We start from the raw sequence: 20,720 nt of genomic DNA on the forward strand, positions 1-20,720 counted from the left end.
AACAGAGATTCATTACATCGCTTTACATGGCCTGTAGCACTCTGCAGGGCCTTACATGAGAGGTAACAGGTCACATGGCTATATGGTGTGATAATCTCACAGCCTTAGGGCAAGTCACACTCACAAAGTCATGCAAAATATTTAGAAAAACAAAAACAAAAGGCACTTTCCCTACCTGCTGAAGGTATTTCTCCTCAGTTTGTATCCAGTATCGCCGTGATCAGTTCTGCGTCAGTGACAAAAGAAATATTACAATATGGGTAAAGTGAGGTATAGCGAGAGTATATGTCTGAATACAGACAGTGGAAAAATGTCAGTCTTAGTTTTACTGGATCTCAGTGCAGCATTTGATACAGTTGACCACAGCATATTACTTAAACGACTGGAGAACTGGGCAGGTCTTTCAGGAACTGTACTAAACTGGTTCAAAACATACTTAGAAAACAGGAAATACTTTGTATAAATAGGTAACTTCACATCTGAGCAGACAAGTATCACATGTGGAGTTCCCCAAGGTTCCATTTTGGGACCCCTTCTGTTTAAGATTTACATGCTCACACTGGCACAGATTATAAAGAACAACAAAATAAACTATCATAGCTATGCAGATGACACACAAATATATATCACAATGTCACCAGGAGACCGAGGCCCTGTACAGGCTCTTGGTAAATGCATTGAGGAAATTAATGACTGGTTGTGCCACAATTTTCTCCAGCTAAACAAAAACAAAACTGAAGTAATAGTCTTTGGTGCCAAAGAAAAACGATTACAGGTCACCAGAGAACTTCAATCTATACACCTAAAAACCACAAACCAGGCGAGAAATTTGGGTGTAGTGATGGATGCAGACCTAAACTTAGAAAAACACATTAAGACAATAACAAAATCAGCTTACTATCACCTCAAGAATATTTCAAGGATAAAAGATCTGATGTCTCAACAGGACCTGGAAAAACTAGTCCATGCATTCATCTTTAGTAGGCTTGATTACTGTAACAGCATCTTTACACGTCTACCTAAAAAATCAGTCAGACAACTACAGCTCATTCAGAACTCTGCTGCTCGAGTCCTCACTAAGACCAAAAAAGTGGACCACATCAGTCTAGCTCTGAGGTCTTTATACTGGCTGCCTGTCCATCAGAGGATAGACTTTAAAGTTCTGATGCTGGTCTATAAAGCTCTGAATGGTTTAGGACCAAAATACATCAGTGACCTCCTGACCCAGTATGAACCTTCCAGATCCCTCAGGTCATCTGGATCCGGTTTTTTATCGGTTCCCAGAGTCAGAACCAGACACAGAGAAGCTGCATTCAACTTTTATGCTCCATATATCTGGAACAAACTCCCAGAAAGCCTCAGATCAGCTGAAACACTCAGTTTATTTAAATCCAGGTTGAAGACTCACCTATTCTCAGCTGCATTTGAATAAAACAACAAATCCACAGTTTTAAGCTTAAATTTCAAAACTTAAATTTTAACTACTGATTTTATCTACTGTTCTGATTTAATCTACTGTTTTTTTTTAATCAATTTTAAATCATGCTTTTTATTTGTTTTTGTTTTTAATGTCTCTGTAAAGCACTTTGAATCACCTTGTTGTTGAATTGTGCTATATAAATAAACTTGCCTTGCCTATATGAGATTACAGCAGAAATTTGGGTACAAACAAGCGTTTGAATTATAAAAGGCAAATTTTTTAAATTTTATATTACAACATAGCCTTTGAAACTGTGTGGTCAGTGAAAGCACTCACCATGCATTGCTCATCTATGATTTCTTGCTCACTTAGTAATATCACATGATTTTCATATGTGACCTAAGTCACCCTAAGAATGAAGCTAATGCTTGGGGTGTGTGGGAACTGAGCCAGACGTACAATGCGGTTCTGTGTACTCTCTCTGGTGCAGACCTCCTCCTGTGGAAGCTGCTGCCAGTGATGCTGTTATCGGTGTGTGGTCCAGGGTTCTCCAAAATCCCTCCTCGCAGGATTTTGTCAAGAGATCTGAGCTCACAAGTGGGGCTCTCCAGCTGCCTCCTTGACTTCAGCAGCCAAAAAGACAATGTGCATGACAATGTAAATGAAGCGATATTTGGTGAAATATTTGTTAAAATGTTCAATTTTAACAGTGAAATCAAAATATATGGGACAGTCTTCTTTTATCTGAATTAAATCAATAAAAACACATAAAACTGTCTCAGCAGTCCAACACAAATAGCATTTCATCGCTGTGAAATTATTTACAGTCTGTTTTCTTTCCCAGCTCCAGGAATGCAATCCAAAGGCCGAGCAGATGTGCTGAGCTTGTGTCTGTACAGCCAAATAAAATGATTCACACAAGCACTTGACAGACTGGAAGCAGGAGGGATAGGCGAGATATAGGGAGTTTCTCACTGTACCTTCATCTGGGCGTTGAAGGCATGCTGGGAGGAAGGTGGAGCTGTGTGTGCAGATGGGATCAGGGAGTCCAGATCAGGTGGACACACTTTCAGAGCTGCGTGCAGATTTTGACCTTGGAGCTCCTACAGAAAACAAATGTGGTCATGTCACCCACTGAAAGATGTGCAATATTTAAAAATGATAGCCTAGCCTAACGCACAGCTGAGAAGCTTAGTATGGTGCACTTATTGTGTTTTTTCTATACACAGACATAGAATACAGCATATTCTTGCTTATAAAAAAGCTATGTCCTACTAATTATGTAGAACAGTTTTACCTTCAAGTCGAGGGCATGCTGTAGTTTTAAGCGGAAATATTCCTGCTCCCGCAGCTGGATAAAATCCTGACAGTTTGCAAAGCTCTCCGACATCTTTTGAAATACAAAAAGAAAATGCGGTCACACTGGGACACAAACAGAGATACAAGAGGACTGACAAAGTTCCTTTTTTTACTTGACTGTACAAAATTTTGAACTTTTAATTCGAAAGGAACACAATAATTCTTTGGGAAACAGGAAAATATAATGCTACCAATTGTAGAATCTTTTAATTTATTTTTATTTAAAAAGAATAATGAACATTAACAGAAGCATGTGGACCCATCATGTAAATGGGGCGCATTATGTACTATTCCATAAGAGCCAGCAGCCAGGTGCTGCTAATCAAAATGCACTGGATTTTCTAATCATCAGACTTGAACACCTGTATAAAACCAGAATTTTGGCAGTTTGCTGGTCTGGAGCATTCAGCTGTATATTAACGCAATGCCAAAATCATCCCATGAATGGATGCCCCAGCAAGGTCAGACTGCGCATTGCTCAGAGAAATAGGAAAAAACCCAAAAGCTACCTCTCGAACTCTACAGGTCAGTTAGTATGTTAAATGTTCAGGTGCATGACTATACAATTAGAAGAAGGCTGAACAAGTATGGCTTGTTTGTAAGGGTTTCCAGGAGAAAGCTTCCTCTCTCTAAAAAGAACAGGCCACACAGCTTAAGTGAAATCTGAACAAACCACAGGACTTCTAGAACGATGTTTTTCAAAGTCAAAGTGGAAACATTTTGCCATAATCCACAGCCACAAAACCAAACAGAGCATTATCAGCTCAAATACTTCATGCCAAGTGTCAAAGGGATGAAATGGGCGTGTTTTGCAGCCATGGGACCTGTAGTCATTAAGTCGACCATGAACTCCTCTGCATGTTAAAGTATTCTAAAATCAAATATGTGGTCATAGATGTGTCAGCTGAAGCTTGGCTGTACTGTGTCATGGAACAGGACAATGATTGCAAGCACAGCAGCAAATCTACATCAGGATGGCTGAAAAGCAAAGAATCAAGGTGTTACAATGGTCCAGTAAAGTTTAGACCATAATTAGAAGAGTAAAGAGCATTTTATGATTTTATTAAAGACTGTCAGAAAAAGGAAACAGATAAAAAAGAAAACAGTTACCAACTGAGGAGAAAGTGTATTTCAAAATATTTATTCTTCACCGCACACTGCTTACACTCAAAAGTCTGCATGTTTCAGGCAGTCACCAACATATTCACGCTTCTAAAAATTGCAGGTGTCAAAAATTGTGTCATGACTAAAATGAAGTGTAAATGAATGCCACCTTGTGAAGGATTGCCTCCAGCTCACTGATCCTATCTGTTAACTGTTGATCTTTGGAGCGAAGCACCTCGAGCTCGTTGGCAAGTTGTCTCTTCTCCTCCCTGACAAAGGTGAGTTCCTGGAGCTGACGCTGGGTCTCCAAGTTCTGGTAGTCTTTCTCCTGGAAGAGAACATGGAGTAAATGCCTATCTCAGTTGAGATATATGTGAAGAACTGGAAAAAGTATAAAAATGAACTGCAAAAAAGGCAACAACAACAAAAAAAACATTTGTATAGTGTTGCATATTTGAAGACTACTGATTAAGACATTTTGACTGCTATGTCATCAAGAGCTAACTTGTCAAAAGTTAACATGGTAAAAGCTCACGTGATGCAGCTTCTCCACTTTCTCCTCCAGATGTTGAATTTTGCTCTGCATCGAGTCCACCTGCTCTCTCCTGGCAGTTATCTCCTTCTGCATGTCCAAGGCTACCTGGAGGCCTGAAGTGGAGTCAAACCCATGGGACAGAAAGATGGCAACATAAATAATCACAGAGCTCTTCTTTAGGGTGGATTACAGGGTGGGTAGATCACAGATTATATCTCTCAGACTGAAATGAGGCACAGGAGGTCAGAAAGTGAATTGAATACATTTCACTAATATTAATTTTTTTGTTCTCTGGAATGCAAAATGTCTCTGTGATATTAAAGGTCGCTAACGTGAAAGTACTTCACTGTAATCTGTACACCTCAAATATATATGAAAATCACAGGCAGTTCTTCAGAGACTTTTAATTAAGTTGCATTTTAAATTATAAATATTGATCAAACCATGTCCGTCAGCCCCTTTGAGGGTCCCCAAGGTGCTCCGGATCTGATCTAGCTCATCGTGGGCGTTCCTTATCTGACTCTGAAGATTCAGCACCACACCCTCATGCTCCTCGTTCTTACAGCTGTGCAGCCGTTGCAGCTCCTTGTGCTCCTCTGAAATCGTGCCCGGACAAACACGTGTTACGTCCAGAGAGAGAAATAGATGGTAACACATAAGCAAACACACACCACAACAGAAGGGCTTGGTTAACAGTGTAAACATACCAAACATAATTCTTTGCTTTCTTAACACAGCAGGACAAGAAGATAATTTGATTAGATTAAAAGCCAGGAGAGCTAAAGTTTTTCCAGAAACACCTCCATGGTCTACACAGTAATCCCTGGTGAATGGAAGGCTTGACTTCAGCGGTTTATTGATTAGAGGTATCAGACGACCCATAGATGGATGCTTAGCTTATGTTATACAGGGTTTACACAGTGTTCCTACACTTAACAAAATGCTTTGCATTCTCCTGTCATTGTTGTGCATTTCATAAGAAATAATGTGTTTTAAAATTTAGAAAATTAAGCTGTCTTCAGTGAGGGTCATTGATATGTGCAGGAAAACCCTGAATATAGTAAAGATTTACTTTGCCAGCTTACTATACTCTGCAGCACATTTCACACGTCTTTTTTAACCTGGACACTGATACTTATGTTAGTACTATTGGGAGGGCAAGAGAACAAGGTCACCCTGGTGAAAGAGATTTAATTTGAACAGGAATTACTCTTAAAACGAAAGCTCAAAAAAAACAAACACATAAATAACTATCCATCTCCCCACTCAGTAACAGAACAGAGCCTCAAGTCAGTAGGGTGTATCATTCAAGGTAATCAAACACAAAACTTCAAATACTTCTCTGTGCTTACTAAGAAGGTATTTTTAAGTGCTATCTAAATTAAATTCAATTTCATTGGTTAACACCTGAATGTAACTGTAATAACTTTAATCTATTTGCTAGCTTTTCTCAAAGAGAGGTTTTTAAACAGCTCTTTTTTCTCCCTGGAAATCAGACTCTTAGCAAGATTACAAATCTGTTGCTAAATTCTCCTAAAAGTCTGAGTGTCTGAGTGGCTGAGTGGAATGCCTCTCTTACAAAACCTAAAGCCTTTTTTAAGATATTCTATTGCATAGTTTGAGACAAACTGCATGTCACAGATAGTAAGGGTGTAACAATTCTCCTAAACCACAATTTGGTTAATTACACAGTTTTCTTTAAAGGGAATGAATAACAAGAAAAAGGACAGATTTGTGTTAACCACAGATCACTTGATCATTACTGTCAACACAATCATCATTAATCACCTGAACAGCATCTTTAAACTTTCATCAGACTATGCTTTAACCAGTCATCTTATTTCACTGATTGTGAAACAGGGTATATTCAACTCACTAGTAAGGCTGACTAACTGCACACGCCGCAATTCCAGCTGGGTGGTAAGCTGCTGTTTCTCCAGAGTCTCCTCCCGGATGCGCTGGCTCTGCTCAGCCACAGAGGCCTCGAGCTGTCGTCTCTCATGCTCTAAAGCCGCCAGGTGTGACTTATGGCGATCTACCTCAGCCTTACCGGCAAATGGTAATAGAAAAAAGAGAAAATGTGGCATTAGGACATATCAACAGGAAAAAGAGAGAGGAAAAAATGTGCTTTGACCTAATATTTGCTTCTGACCCTTAGCTGCTGCATCTCCAGCTTGTGCTGGTTGAGCTGGTTGCTGAGGAGGCTGTTCTCCTGTTGAAGATCATCGATGGTGCGGCTGTATTGGACTGTCATCTGGATGCTGCTCTTGATCTGGAACTTGAGAAGATCTATTGTCTTCTCTCTGTCACTCAGCTTCAGCTTCAATGTCTCTTGTTCTATCTGCAGGGTCTGGCACTGACTCTGAGCCTCTTTAAACCTGTTAAGATGCTGAAAAGATATTTTAGCCTGAATTCACTGAAAACAGAGAGGTGGTTATCACCCAAAAACAAAAAGTAATAAAAAACACAAAAAATATTCTCTCTAAAGAAAGAAAAGCACCTGACACAAACACATTTTCTTGAGTTTATTACTTGATGAGTTTCTTGTTGCCTTAAGTGGAGTTCTTTGTCTTTCTCACTCAGGAGTTCCTGGAATTTCCTTCCCTCATGGTCCCTCTGCTCCAGCAGGGCCTCTAGGCGGGTTTTCTCGTCCCCAGCTTGGTGAAGCTGCTCCTTAGTCACCTTCAGCTGCCCTCGAAGGACCTTTAATCCCTCCTGGAGCTCACACTGCTGCTGGTCACAGCACCTCTAGATAAAGCAGGAAGCACAGTGAGCTGCCTGTACTGGAATGGGCAAAAATTATAATCTTTTGGAATTTTACACATTAGGGCAACCCTCTCTGAACATTGAGAACTGCCCCTTACATAATAAGATTGTGAGTATAGTAAATCATGAGGCCAAAATTAACAGCAACCTTGTTGAATCCACATGGGCTAAGTAGCCAACTGGAAATGACAACTACTGAGTCAAATTAGCTTTTGTGTCTTTAGATGGCATGTGGGAAAGAACTTTATACGTTACACAACACTAATGCCAAGCGGGAGATAGCAATTGCCCACCCAAGATATGATCAGTGTATGCCTAAATAGCTTGTTTGGGTGACAAAAATCACCAGAGTTGTATAAAAAACACTGTATTTCCTTTCCTCAACCTTTGGCAATACATTTTATTTATCAAATAACAGGAAAATACACAGACTTCTTTTAAATGAGGTAACACAGGCTCATTACCTCAATGATATGATAAAAAAAAATCATGCTTTCATCCTCAGCTAATGCCCAAAGGCTAACTTTAAGCCAGAAAAAAACAAAAAAACAAAGCAGGCCTCTTGGATAGTGTTCTTGCTTTGTCATTTGCATGCCCAGTTGCATTGGTTTTTACATATTGCCTCACAGCAACAATGAACTCCAGCCTTCTAGCATTGGCATTACAGAAAGGCCTAATGATCAGTCAGGATGTTCAAACTTCAGTTGCTAAAAAGGAAATTGTTGCCCTATTGTATAGATGGTGGTGCAGTACATAGGAACAGTATGAAAATATTAGTTATTACAAGAGGGGTGGTACAGGCTCAGTTTATACTGCCTTAGTAACCTTAAAATCCATCCATTTATAAAAAGCCTCCTTCTGGTTTTGCTAATTGTCTTTGACCGCTCCCACCTACATCTAAAGAAGTTTCACAAGCAGATTAAATAAATTACATAATTTTACCTAAACTTGACACAAAGTTTAATCCGGCATAACCACTGTACTTTAATACACCGACATAACAGTTTATGCACAGAAGCATACTGTGGTGCCACACCTTAAGTTGTTTAAGCTGAGAATAAAGTTCCATTGCCTGTTGCAATGATTTGTCTTTTTCTCGCTGAGCACTCAAGAGCTGCTTCTGATCCTCAGTTAGCTGCTGCTCCAGACCACAAACCTACAACATGACAAAATACATTCACAAACCACATAAAAAAGACGCACGTACTGGCCATTTACTGGTGCTGCTTCTCCACATCCAAGCAGCACGGTTCAGGGAAGCTAATTTAAATCTGTCTGACTTAATAACTTTTCAACTTTTCTTTTCAACATCATCTTTACCTTATCTTTAAGGCTGGAAATGGTTGACTCCAATTCTCTGGCCTGATACTCGTGCAATGAGGGCGGTCTCTCGGTGAGTTTTCTGGGTATACAAATCATGAGTGAATACTTGTCATATTGTCTGACAGGTTTACAGTAATACAGAAACCAGCAGGGAGTTATCACTGCACTGCAAACTACCTGATGAATAATAAAAAGAAGACACATTTTTTGACAGCCACTTACTTGAGCAACTCCACTTTGGCACACAAGTTGAAGCTGTTGTCTTTTGATGAGCTCAGTATGTCAGTCAACATCGCCATCTCCTGGCCAAGAGTTGAAATGAGGTGTTCCAGTCTAAGTTGACACATTTTGCACAGCGGTTATGTACACGGTTAAGGTAGGGCACAGCAACTTTTTAAGTTTACTTTGTTACTTTGATGGCACACAAGAACTGAAGAGAAGTAATAAAAACAATTGCTATTATTCAATAAAGAGTTGGTTAATCACTAAAGGCAAGAATTTCTCAATTTTGTTTCTGACAAGAAGATGACAATCATTATGTTTGAGCATATTTTCAACAGAATAACTTAAACTGGCTGCTCCATTAAGAAATAAAAAAAACAACTGTTACACTGAAGTTGGTATTTATACTATAAATATTCTTCAAAAGTGAAACAAATTATGGCAAAAATCACACACAAACATTCTGATAATTTATCATGTAAATTTGCTGCTTTACTTTGTACTTCGTGTGAGTGAGTGGAAAATCTTTAGCTTTTGTACAACAGGTTTGACAAACCCAGCTCTAAGAATCTGTGATGGGCAGTTGTTGACATTCAGTAAATGACAGAATTCATTGATTAGTTAGGAAAATTATATACCTTTCCTGTTCAATTGCTCCACTGTATTCCTTGTTCCCTATCTGATCTTCTGACTGATATGAAACAGAAAGAAAAAAATCACAAGTCATATTTTTTTTGTAAAATACACCCATTATTGTACTCTACTGAATGCTATCACTTACCAAAAAAGGCCTCCCCTGTAGCTTGTCGTTCAGTCGTTCATTAGGAAAAAATTGCTGCGTTTCGCGGTTCCCATGTTTAGTGCCGGTGACTGAGTGTTCAGATTGTTTCCCATCCAATGTATGATACACCTCCTTTATGGTCTGCTCCAATGTTTCAACTTTCCTATTAAGCGCGACTGCCTCATTCTCCATCTCCTGCAGCTTCTTGTCCCTCGACCTTTTGAGTTTCTGAAGCTCTTCCAACAAGCACAGCATCTTTTCCATCTGATCAACGTGTTTCCTCGAATCCTTTAATCTAAAAATCAAAAGATCTGTGGGTCAAAGTGATTCAGGCATTTTATTTTATATATGTAAAACTGTATCTGTGTTTTCACCTCAGGTCAGACAGGGCATCTTTCTCCATCTGGACTTTATGCAGCTCAGTTTTCAGGTTTGTGATGGCTTTCTGAGGACAGCATGTTTCTTGTTCAGCTCGATTAACTGTCTGTGTTTGAGGAGATGAAACATAAAAGATACATAATGCAGAAAGTGCACTACCCTCCTCTGCTATTCACATCATACATAACCAAACTATTCCAAAGGATTTATGGATGCAATAAAAATATGAACCTTGTTGAGCTGCAAGTCTGACAGCTGCTGAAGGCAGTCATCCATTGCATTTTCTAACACCTCCTTTCCAGGAGAGCTGATGTCCCTTTGGGCTACTTCCTGGTTTAAAATATCCAGACCAAAGACCAAAGGCTGAGTCACTGCCTGCTGGTGGGTTGAAAGAAAGGAGGAATCTCCAAGAGAGTCATCTGCCAAAACAGCAACAGACGTTTAAAACACTCAGAGCGTACGCTGTCACTGTTAAGATAGGGTGTTTGTTTATGTTGAATTCTTTCCCTTCTGTGTATGCATACTAGTTATTTGGATTTAAACATTTTCTGAGACTAAAATAGCTTAGAAGAATTTGAGCTTCAGTACTTCTGTGCCTTTGGTTTTCAGCCATTTTATTCTACTCTGGATTTTGTAAAACAATAATAAATAAGCCATTAGATAACACATTTCCCCCCCATCTTTCAAGTTAGAGTGGCATAAACAAGATGTGTGGAAACACTTGTACTCACAGGTATGAGGTTTAATATCATGGCAGCTTTGTCCAGGTGACCTACAGCTGCCGCCAAATCTCTCCAGAACCACCTTAGTTGCATTTTCCACCTCTTCTTGTAGTCTTTGGGTTTCTTTGGTGCGGCGATCAAGCTCATCACTGTCAATACATGGAAGCTCAGGCTTAGACTAACTCATACAGTGAATTCAGTTCAGATTTGTTTACTAATAGTGCCCACTGCAGCACAGCCTGATTTATTTTCTTTTTTCAAAACAGAAGGTTTTAAGCCTAATCGTTAAAGCTGTGAGGAAGACTGCCATGCATCAAAACCAGGACCTGGTTCCACAGGAGAGGATAGCTGAAGGCTCTGCCTCCCACTTTACTTAAAGCACAGTAAACTACAAGTAAGCAGGGCAGTCTTACAATGAAGTGCTCTGTTAGGATAATATGGTACTATGAGGTTACTAAGATATTCAATTTTGGCTTCAACAGGAAGCCAATGAAGATGAGCTAACACGGGACAAATGCGATCTCTCTTTCCAGTCCCTGTTAATACTCTTGCTGCTGTGACTTGGATGATGATTTGATGATTTGGATGCTTTTTCGGGGAGCTTTTAGAACAGCCGGCTTAATAGGAATTATAACAGTCCATCCAAGAGTGGCACATGCATGAACTACTTTTCAGTATCACTGTGAGACAGGACATTTATAATCTTGATAATACAGTGCAATATAGTGAAAGAAAGAAGTCTTAGTCAATATAGTGAAAGAAAGAAGTCTTAGTGCAATATAGTGAAAGAAAGAAGTCTTAGTCTTAGTTTAATTTGGGTGAGTATGTTACCTCAGCTCGTCCAGCGTCACACTGTTGAATCTCAACCGAAGAGGGGTACCATGGGGATCTATAAAATAAATAGGAACCGTCCAAGTTACTGAAATAAAGTTTAGCATACTAACAAGCAATACTTTGCTTATTTAGCTTACCAGCGGTTCCAGTTCCTGCCGCTGTTGCTGTTCTATCTTTCGCTGTGGAATGGTATCGTAAAACGTTAGTGCCACTATTGACGGAAAGCCTATAGCTCTGGGGCTCAGAGGACTCGGACCCCGTGGAAGACATCTTCTTTTTATCTCAAGTCATTGATTAAGACATTTACAAGAACCTGCTAATGACAACTGCACCACAGTCTTGCTTCTACCAGAGTGTGCAGTTTCATCACCATGGAAACAGCATCGGTAGTAGTGACGTGTCATGCGCAAAAGCATCGGCTCTAATCAGAAGAGCCAACTCCCATCAAATTTGCCAAATAAAGCTAAAATATGAGGCTACAGATCGTAATATATTAAGAGCGATTTGGGAGCCAAAAGAGCCAGCTCTTCTTTGGGTGCCGTGCCACAAGAGCCATCACCAATCCGTAGCTAATTTGGCCGACGTAGTTGAGCGGTCTTTGAGTGTAACCGTTAAAATATAATGACAGACTGGATGTGAAAGTCAGAACCTGTGAACTACAAGTTTATCGGTTAAGTGACCGTAAACAGGAGGTAAAACATAATTATCCCCGACGGCTTTAAGTAATCGGCCAACAGGCGCCTTTTTGTGCCACTTTGTTACGCAAACAGGCAAGACGTTGCGTTTCTAGAGATGCATGATGGTTAAAGTAGTTTTCTCCAGCAGGTCAGGAGCTGCTTGTTTATTACGGGCGGCGGGGAGGGGGTTGTCGCTCTTCGACGGTGATCGAGGTCTTATTTTATTATTTCCCGTCAATCATCTTAATCAAAATGGAAACATGGAGGAGTGAAATCTAAATTGAAGTCACGGAGCTGTTACTATCCTGCACGCCTTCCGCTCCTGGGCAAGGTAAAACGACTGCTTGATTAGCGCTAGCTAAGTTAGCTTACACAGGAGTACTTTGTGTGGGTGACGCCCCCCGAATGTTTTTTTGGCAATTATAGATGTTTTTGTTTCTCAAAACACAATTTCTAAAACCCAAAAGAAGGAAATAGCCTAGCTCTATTAATTCGCCCCCTTCTGTAATATGTAATCATCTCCCTGTTTGGATTAGCCCGGTGACCTAGTTTCAGGTCAGTGGTCATTTAGCTCAAATATCTACATCTACTTCGATTTGGTGGTGGTTTAGTTATTGTGCTTCGACATATTTTATGCATTCACTTAATAAATCACTTATAATATTGTAACGATCGCCAGGTTATATATTATTATTTATTTATTTATTTATTTATTCGTAGGGATACCGGACAGCCTGTAGGTGTGGTTTAGGAGGCAACAGTTACAGTTAACATAGGCTTACTCTGACAGTCTCTTGGATTTTAATGGAAAATAAGAAACAAATATTACACTGTGTTGTTTTCCAGATGAGGGATCTTCAGGACGTTGACAGTTTGCTCTTGAAAGAGTTGAAGTCATGTTGTGCGACAGAGTACAACTTTCTTCCCAGGGAAACTGGCCTGAAGTTGATGGAGTCTGCCTCCACAGAGGTAACCCACTGACCTACTTTTGTTTTTGTGGGGGTTTTTTTAGCTGTGTTTGCAGGCATATGTCTTTGCTAAAATGACTGCTATTTTCAGTGATGCCTTTCTAATATATAGTGGTACATTTGTAGAATCACAGCGGAGTATCTGCAAAATGCAGAGACACCAGAGTGGAAGAACTGTGGAGCCTGACCAGCTTCTTTGGCTACTGCACCCAAACTTTTGTTCAAGCTGTCAATTTACTTGATAGATTTCTCACCATTATGAAAGTAAGAATTCCAAGTTAAACGCCAAAACTGCAACTGTGCATGTTTAATGTCCTTTAGTGTCCTTTGACTTTGATTCATTGGATTTTGGCTCATTTCTGTTGATGATAGGTGCAGCCTAAGCATTTGCCCTGTATCGGAGTTTGCTGTCTTCACATTGCTGCCAAAATGGTTGAGGAGGAAAGCAATGTCTCACCCACTCATGAGCTTATTCGCATCAGCCAAAGCAAGTTCACCGTGTCAGACCTGTGTCGTATGGAGAAGATCATCTCAGAGAAGCTCAGTGTGGAGCCCAAAGCAGTGACAGCCTTAACCTTTCTACACCTCTACTACTCAGCCTTCACGTCCCTGTCTGCTGGAAGGTAAATATTTTTTTGTATTTACTTTTTCTTGTTGCTAATGCTGCTCCAGACTGATTGGAGCTGGTCAAATAGTTACTGCTGACTGAGGCTTGTACTAGCAGATCACATTAGGATTCCCTCTATATTTTAAGGGAGGAGATCCCAAGCATTGGGAGACTGGAAGCCCAGCTAAAAGCCTGCTTATGCCGGCTTGTTTTCTCTAAAGCAAAAGTAAGACAAGGTGACACTTTCACAGCATAGCAGCATTAGTTTGGAGTATCAGGACTAATTAATCTGTTCCTGTTCACAGCCATCCGTGCTGGCGCTGGCCCTCATTGCTCAGGAGTTTGAAGCCCTCCAGTCAGTCATGTTGTTGAAGACTGTCCAGCAGTTCCAAAGACATGTAAAGGTATGAAGAGATTAGGGTGTGACAGCTAAATCCTCTCTCAAACAGTCAGTGTTATTCCATCATAATATGTTAGTAACAAGGGTATTATCAATTTAGTTTTTAGTTTTTATAGTGTACGTTTCATAAGAAAAATTTTGTTTGATGATATTTTAGCTCATTGAGCTGAAGGTCTACTGTACTTATGAGTCAGGAGTCCGTCATCCATCCACGCATCTGTTCACAATTCACAAGAATTGCGACTCCTGCTACAGTATTGGTCATTATTTAATCAAGCTTGCACATAATTATCACCTAATGGGTCATCACCCAACTTTGGCCCAAGGTCAAGGTCACATTTGTAATTCTTTTCTTTCTTTTTCTTTCAATGGGCAGTAACTCGGGAATTGTGATGGAGCCAGATGAGCTTCCACATCCATGATGTTGTGGTTTTTAATGTTTTGGCAGTTTCACTGTAGTCTTATCACAGCTGTGAAATGAGGATTTGAAGCTATTTATATTTAGACTTTTTCTTCCAACTAGAGCTGGGCGATATAAGATTTTTTCATATCACGATATGTTTTTTTCATTTCAGGCGATAACGATATATATCACGATATAAGCCAAATAACTATATTTGTAAGATTTAAATGTGCCGTTGCTCACAAGTAAAATGTGAAATAATCAGCAGCTTGTTTTGATTTAAATATTTATTTCCCATAATAAGTTCAACAGGGCAGATGTACTTAAAGAACATGAGACTTCAGTTTCAGATAAATAAAGGCAAATATTGCAAACTACACAAAAGGCAGCCGCTAAAGCGTTTAAGTTTCAAAATAGAACAAACAAAACAGACCACTAAATTGTCAATTCCACTTAGAAACAAAATATTAATTCTAAAAATAAATATTAGTTTGTTTTACAGAAGAACAGACAAAATTGACTAACTTTTGTCAATATCAAATAAACTGAGAACTAAAAGGAAATTCTCAATCTCTCCTTGTTGTATAGCTTAGCTATTACCTCAATTAGCTGCTTGAATCCTTCATTTTCGACCGTGTTTATTGGTAGCATGTCTTTAGCATGACGGTAAGCTATGGCATTCGTTATGTCGCTATGTCTCTTAGCTTTTTGGTAAGACGCTGGAGAAAGCCGACTCAATTGACTGTTGTTGCTTCGCAGGGATTCTCCTGGTTGTTTTCGATGACGAATTAGCGCTTTTAGTCTACGGAACTTCTCTGGCCCTTCCTTTCGACAATCTCTCCGGCATTGGAACCGTCATCTGTGTTCTCTTCGGTAACCTGGTCACCCAAGCTCTCGGTTGATTTTTCTCTAGCGGGCAAACTCATTTTCTCCATTAACCGGCCGGCACGGCGGCTGGCTGCTTCCCAAACAAATACACATGTGCGGCTTGGCACTTGTGCTGTACGTAAAAAGTCACGTGACGTGACGCTGCGGCTGTGATTGGTTCGGCTATGCGCTACTTTATTTGGATTGGCTGTTCTTTTTTTTTAAGACAGGAAGAGAGAGAGATGAGGTCTATCGCAATAGTTTCATTTTTCTATCGAGAAAAGGTTATTTCGCAATACATATCGTTATCGTTCTATCACCCAGCTCTACTTCCAACCCTTTTGGCACCAACTTTTTGTTCTCCAGCCAAAAACATGTTGTTTGTTTCACCTATCACTGTGTTTGGAGGAGCTGCCTCACCCCACTCAGCATGAAAGTCCAAACAGAAACGGTGGGACCAGAAATGACTGCAAAACAAGTCTAATTTTTATTAAAACTGAAAAAGTTACAAGCAGCGAACAAAGTTTCTCCCTTAATCTTTGGTATTTTGACATATATACTATACACATCCACTGTTATGCTACCTGGCTAAGTAACTACCATTATCTAGCAGGCCTTTTGGCAGTGTAATCTTGTCAATGTGTAATTTTTAGCATCAGAAAAGAGCTAAAGAGAGTTGGTTGTCGGTTACTGGTTATTGTTGTTTATTAATATTTATGATTTCTATAAATAAAAAATGAGTAAGAGTGCACAGGTAATACAGTGCCCCCTCTCAATGTTTCGCAGCAGACATGGTGACCACTAATATGCTTTTAAAACCCTTAAAAATCCAGTCTAACCTAAAAGTCTAACCTATAAACAAAAGTCAAGAGTAAATGTTACCCCCCCAGATGAAGCACTTGTATCTGGTGTGTAAACCCAGCCTGTTATATTTTTAAAGATAATTGTGTTTGGAAAACTTGTTTGCAGTTTGGCCGGGGTAATCCCGTAGAGACTGTAAAATGTGGTATGACTTAATGTTGCCTGGCCAAATGCATGTAGAGTGCATGGGAAAACTGTTAAAAAAATATATATTTTAAGGCTAATCCTGTTTGTAACCTCTCAGATGTTTCCTGTTTTTCTTCTTCTCTTCAGATCAGTGACAGTGAGCTACTCCACTGGAAGGAGCATGTGGCCAAGTGCATGGTGGAGTACCGCTCGAGCGAATGTAACAAACCAGACAACAAAAAGCTTGTTTGGATCGTGTCAAGGAGGACGGCTCAGAATCTCCAAACTAGTCACTTCAGTGTGCCCGGTCTGCCAACTATTCCCGAGAGGAGCTGGGATGAAAGCGAGAGGTTAACAGTTAATCTTTTCTACTTTCTTTGTGTTTAGTGGTTTCTAGGGTGGTTTCTGGGCTCCTTGGAAAACTAAATGGGATAATTTTGGTAAAATTAGGTCAGAATATTTTCCACAGCTCATGTGTAGCACACAGCAAATGCTTTCACGTTAATGGAAATACTCTGGGTGGTTTAGAAGAGGTAGCTACAGGAAACAGCACAGTTGATAGCAATGAACGCTCAGGAGTTTTAGCCGATCTCTTCTCATATCAGTGCAATCTAACATCACACGGACTTTATACTCGGATACAGTGCCCCAGTTAATGTTAGACTGCTATGTTTATCCTTTGATTCTCTGTCCTGCATATTGACTGGCTTTAGTTTACATAATTTGATGCACAAATCTCAAAATAAAATGCGCCTTAAAAAAGAGATGTGTGCTCTATGGATGCAACTCTATTAAAAAGTGACGATAAGATGGATCAGCGGGTGAAAAAATAGATTCGCCTTTTATTTTTCCACCTAGCCTTCATACATGCTTATTGTATGTACTTTGTAAGAGGATCTGTAAAGCTGCATTCAGATAACACAAATTTGTCCTTCACATATCAGTACTAACCTTGTTACCTGCATACTTTGTGTGTGTGTGTGTGTGTGTGTGTGTGTGTGTGTCTGTGTCTGTATGTTTTTGGGTTTTTTTCACGATCCAGCAGGTTAGAACCTGCAGAACTGCTGTGTACAAATGGCTTAAGAAAAGTCAAAAAGCCATTTTTCAAGGTCTAATTTTACAGCAGAATTGTAAAAATGTTTGGTTAAATATGTGCTGAAGTCAAAATTATTCTCAATTAACTTTCGATTAGGTTATGGTTAGCATTAATAGAACTCTGGACTCATTATGCCCTTAGTTGATTTCACTACTAAACCAAAACCAGAGACATTAAAAGAGTGAGGCGTGGCTCTCGGAGAGCAAAGATGGTGGTAGAAATGTAGAAACTTCCAGAGGAAAAAAAACCCCAAAGACTAACTTTACTCTGTGAGTTAGGACTCTGCATTTTGAACCTGAATTCTAAGGGTTTTGGCAACCGCTGTGTCAATTATGTTTGATCTTTTATTCATTTTTTTAATGTTTTTTGCTCACACTAGCAGGGAAGCTACATCTACAAACTGTAGACAGAAACACACACCCAAAAATCTTATTATTAGTAGAAGGTCACCTGCAAATATGATAAAACATCAATCCCAGAAAGTTGATTCTGTTCATCTGGACGTAATGTTTTCTGACGCTGTGTCCTGATGAACAGATTCAACTTTCTGGGATTGCTTTATCTGACTGGCTGAGCATGCATCAAAACGTACAACATCACTCACTAAAATTGAACAGTGAAGACTCCACTTCACTGAGTCACATTACCCAAGGTGCAGAGCGATTGACTAAAGCTGCTTGTGATGGGACAATGTCCTATTATGCAAAGCAGCCACACCCTTAATTCCACCATCAGCTTCACGCAGCCACGAGAGGCCCTACAGTTTTTCTGCTGCAGAGGTTGCTGCTTGTTTAAAACCTTATTTTAGGTCAAATCAGGAAACCTTCTTTTCTATCAGCTATAATAGATTCTGTTTAACATTAAGATTTTATCAAGCAGTAACCAATGAAATCAAAGTCATTTTGGAAAATGCTATAAAAATAACGGTGCTGGTGCTGTTTCTAGTGGGTCTTTGCTTAAATCCCATTCAAAATGACTGTAAGTAGGGTTGTAACGATTAAACAAAGGAAGCATTGAGTGTTAATGCTCTCTTGTCTCGTAGCGAGGACTCCTGTGAGGACATGAGCTGCGGAGAGGACAGCCCATGCGGCTCATTAGGAAGCGACGGTGAAGGAGCCTTCTTCCCTTCCACTTTTCTCAGCTGCAGAGAATAACGACTCCCAGTTGTGCAGTAACACCAGATGTGTATTTGTCCCCTGAACTGTAACAGATTTCAGGGCAGACCTGTGTGTTTCACTTGTGTATCGTGTATCGTATATATGCCAAGTGACGGGTTTGGATTATTAAGTGCCTGTGTTAATTCATTTTACTGTTATTCTGATGTAAAACAAACTAAAAAACAAAAACATATCATAATAGTGCAAAATCGAAATTTGCAATATCTCGGCAGCTCAATGGCAATACATGTGAATGTCTTCTGTTTGTGTCTAAACTCGACACATTCCAGGAAAACTAGTGAGGCACAAGTAACAACTTTAGGATGTCAGTAATTAGACACCTTCACTGTTGAGTACCAGCTAACACACTAGCACATCCACATCCTTTTATTGTTTCTTAACATATATATTATATGCCACACATATTCACAGTATTCTGCAGATGTCAGTGTGCTAACTAACAAATGTTATTCTAATGTGAAATATATGACGTTGTGGTGGGAAAATACCAGCCTGTAAATGCATGGATGATTTTTAATATGTGACAGTGAATGTTTTTCATGTTTACCAAGATAAGCTTACTGAAAAAACGTTTTAAAAAAATGTACATAACATGTAAAAAATAAGAAAAAAACATGGTGCTTAATGTGTATTGTATTAAGATATAATGTGAAATATGTTGGAAGGTCAGTAATAATCCCTCCAATTAAAAAAAAATACTTTTTAAGTGTTTTGTTCTGTTTTTGTTTTCTTACTTTTTGAGCTTTTGTACAAGTCTTAACATTTTAACCTCTTAGATTAATTCAGTTAGATTTTTTTTTAGTCTCAAAGTGTATTATGAAGACCCTACAACCTTTACAATGGCAAAAAAAAAAAAAATCCCCCAACCCAACAGTCAAATGATCACCTTTGAGCAGCACTTTCCGACAGTGGGGAAGAAGAGCTGTCTTTTAACAGGAAGCGAGCTGCTGTCTTGGGCTAGTAGGTGAGGGGAAAGAGAAGAGACAAAATAGAAGAACAAAGCTATAGGAGAGAGTAGACATGCAACACATGACATGGAGAAGTGGCAGATAACTGAAGGACTGAGAAAAGGGTTTTAGTTTAATTTTTTTTTTTAATTAATTTTAAGAATATTGAAAGAAAGTAGTTCTACATATTTGTTTAATGTGGATGTGAAGGACATATCCTGGTCAAAAATAACTCCAAGATTCTTCACATTTTATTTGCGCGTTTTTCAATATTTTTGTCTGTGTTTACTGTGTTTTGTGTCACAGAATCAAGTGATGCCTTCAGATTCCATAGTGTAGTGTGACCTTCTCAGAAAGGGGGTATAGCTCAGTGGTAGAGCATTTGACTGCAGATCAAGAGGTCTCCGGTTCAAATCCGGATGCCCCCTTCTTTAAATGAAATAGATATTGCTGTGGAAAATAATCTGTGGCAAATGAGTAATTTGCCTTGATGATATTATATTTTAAATAGATATATTTATGATATATCTGTTATAAATAATAATAATACACTACAAAACTTACCCTGAGCACCCCAAAAAGTTCATTCTGTTCATCTGACATGACTGAAACTAGCTCACAGAATGATCAAGAAACTGACCTCACAGGTAGTTTCAGCCATTGTGCAAAGGTACTGTTTGTAAGGTTGGGGACACCTGCAGTCAGCTGAGACAGAAGAAAACGCTACGTCCAGATGAACAGAATCAACATTTGGGATTTACTTACCTCCAAATTTAAAATTATGTTCTTTAAAGCTTGAATTTGACTTGATTTGATACATGGAGTTTTGTCCTTCTTACCACTGACGTTAAAAGTAATTTCAGATTAATTTCAGAAATATGTACCTTGAGGAGCTTCAAATAGTATGAAACCCATGCCATTTACTACTTATCTATAGACCCAGACTGTTATTAGTCAAATAAATCCCTTGGATCTTACTTTCTTTTCACTTGAGCCTCAGTGTCAAGATTACAGTGGTAAAGCTCAGTGGTAGTGTTCAACTGTAGATCTCTTGAGAATCTGTGTTAATGATGCAGAGCTGCTTGCTGTAGGGGGTATAACTCAGTGGTGGAGCATTTGATTGCAGATCAAGAGGTCGCCGGTTCA

At 39.3% G+C, this 20,720-nt stretch overlaps 2 protein-coding genes and 1 non-coding gene across 17 annotated transcripts in view; 2 read left to right on the plus strand and 1 right to left on the minus strand.

Moving 5' to 3' along the window:
- LOC102083285 (coiled-coil domain-containing protein 158) overlaps nucleotides 1-11,739 on the minus strand; it is a 30,476-nt gene extending 18,737 nt beyond the window's left edge. For 11 of the 14 annotated variants that reach the window (XR_003213317.1, XR_003213315.1, XR_003213314.1 and 8 more), the window contains exons 1-20: nucleotides 11,582-11,739; nucleotides 11,442-11,499; nucleotides 10,620-10,759; nucleotides 10,120-10,307; nucleotides 9,885-9,994; nucleotides 9,511-9,805; nucleotides 9,368-9,420; nucleotides 8,730-8,840; nucleotides 8,505-8,586; nucleotides 8,221-8,340; nucleotides 6,951-7,166; nucleotides 6,571-6,807; nucleotides 6,295-6,463; nucleotides 4,862-5,014; nucleotides 4,419-4,531; nucleotides 4,053-4,211; nucleotides 2,718-2,810; nucleotides 2,401-2,523; nucleotides 1,880-2,043; nucleotides 176-226 (exon numbers count right to left, since the gene is read on the minus strand). Coding sequence is in view for 8 of the 14 variants with exons in the window: in XM_005459767.4 (XP_005459824.1) it covers nucleotides 176-226; nucleotides 1,880-2,043; nucleotides 2,401-2,523; nucleotides 2,718-2,810; nucleotides 4,053-4,211; nucleotides 4,419-4,531; nucleotides 4,862-5,014; nucleotides 6,295-6,463; nucleotides 6,571-6,807; nucleotides 6,951-7,166; nucleotides 8,221-8,340; nucleotides 8,505-8,586; nucleotides 8,730-8,840; nucleotides 9,368-9,420; nucleotides 9,511-9,805; nucleotides 9,885-9,994; nucleotides 10,120-10,307; nucleotides 10,620-10,759; nucleotides 11,442-11,499; nucleotides 11,582-11,714 (2,768 nt within the window). In the remaining 6 variants the exon portion in view is untranslated. Of the gene's footprint in view, nucleotides 1-175; nucleotides 227-1,879; nucleotides 2,044-2,400; nucleotides 2,524-2,717; nucleotides 2,811-4,052; nucleotides 4,212-4,418; nucleotides 4,532-4,861; nucleotides 5,015-6,294; nucleotides 6,464-6,570; nucleotides 6,808-6,950; nucleotides 7,167-8,220; nucleotides 8,341-8,504; nucleotides 8,587-8,729; nucleotides 8,841-9,367; nucleotides 9,421-9,510; nucleotides 9,806-9,884; nucleotides 9,995-10,119; nucleotides 10,308-10,619; nucleotides 10,760-11,441; nucleotides 11,500-11,581 lie in introns of those variants that run through there. The other 3 variants (XM_025897198.1, XM_019365669.2, XM_025897199.1) reach the window with 3 other exon arrangements.
- A 571-nt stretch (nucleotides 11,740-12,310) lies between these two features.
- LOC100696397 (cyclin-G2) lies at nucleotides 12,311-19,330 on the plus strand. Of its 2 annotated transcripts, XM_003455307.5 has the most exons (8): nucleotides 12,311-12,452; nucleotides 12,968-13,090; nucleotides 13,216-13,353; nucleotides 13,462-13,712; nucleotides 13,844-13,922; nucleotides 14,002-14,100; nucleotides 16,501-16,703; nucleotides 18,492-19,330. In XM_003455307.5, the coding sequence occupies exons 2-8, from the start codon at nucleotides 12,968-12,970 to the stop codon at nucleotides 18,601-18,603; spliced, it is 1,005 nt and encodes a 334-aa protein (XP_003455355.1). In that variant the 5' UTR covers nucleotides 12,311-12,452; the 3' UTR covers nucleotides 18,604-19,330. The 2 variants fall into 2 exon arrangements, with proteins under 2 accessions (XP_003455355.1, XP_005459827.1); XM_005459770.4 differs by lacking the exon at nucleotides 13,216-13,353.
- A 600-nt stretch (nucleotides 19,331-19,930) lies between these two features.
- Nucleotides 19,931-20,002, plus strand: trnac-gca (transfer RNA cysteine (anticodon GCA)). The gene has a single exon. It is a non-coding gene; the product is annotated as a tRNA-Cys (tRNA).
- The last annotated feature ends 718 nt before the right edge of the window (nucleotides 20,003-20,720 follow it).

The sequence above is a fragment of the Oreochromis niloticus genome, linkage group LG12 (assembly GCF_001858045.2).
Source record: "Oreochromis niloticus isolate F11D_XX linkage group LG12, O_niloticus_UMD_NMBU, whole genome shotgun sequence".
Taxonomy (NCBI): Eukaryota; Metazoa; Chordata; class Actinopteri; order Cichliformes; family Cichlidae; genus Oreochromis; species Oreochromis niloticus.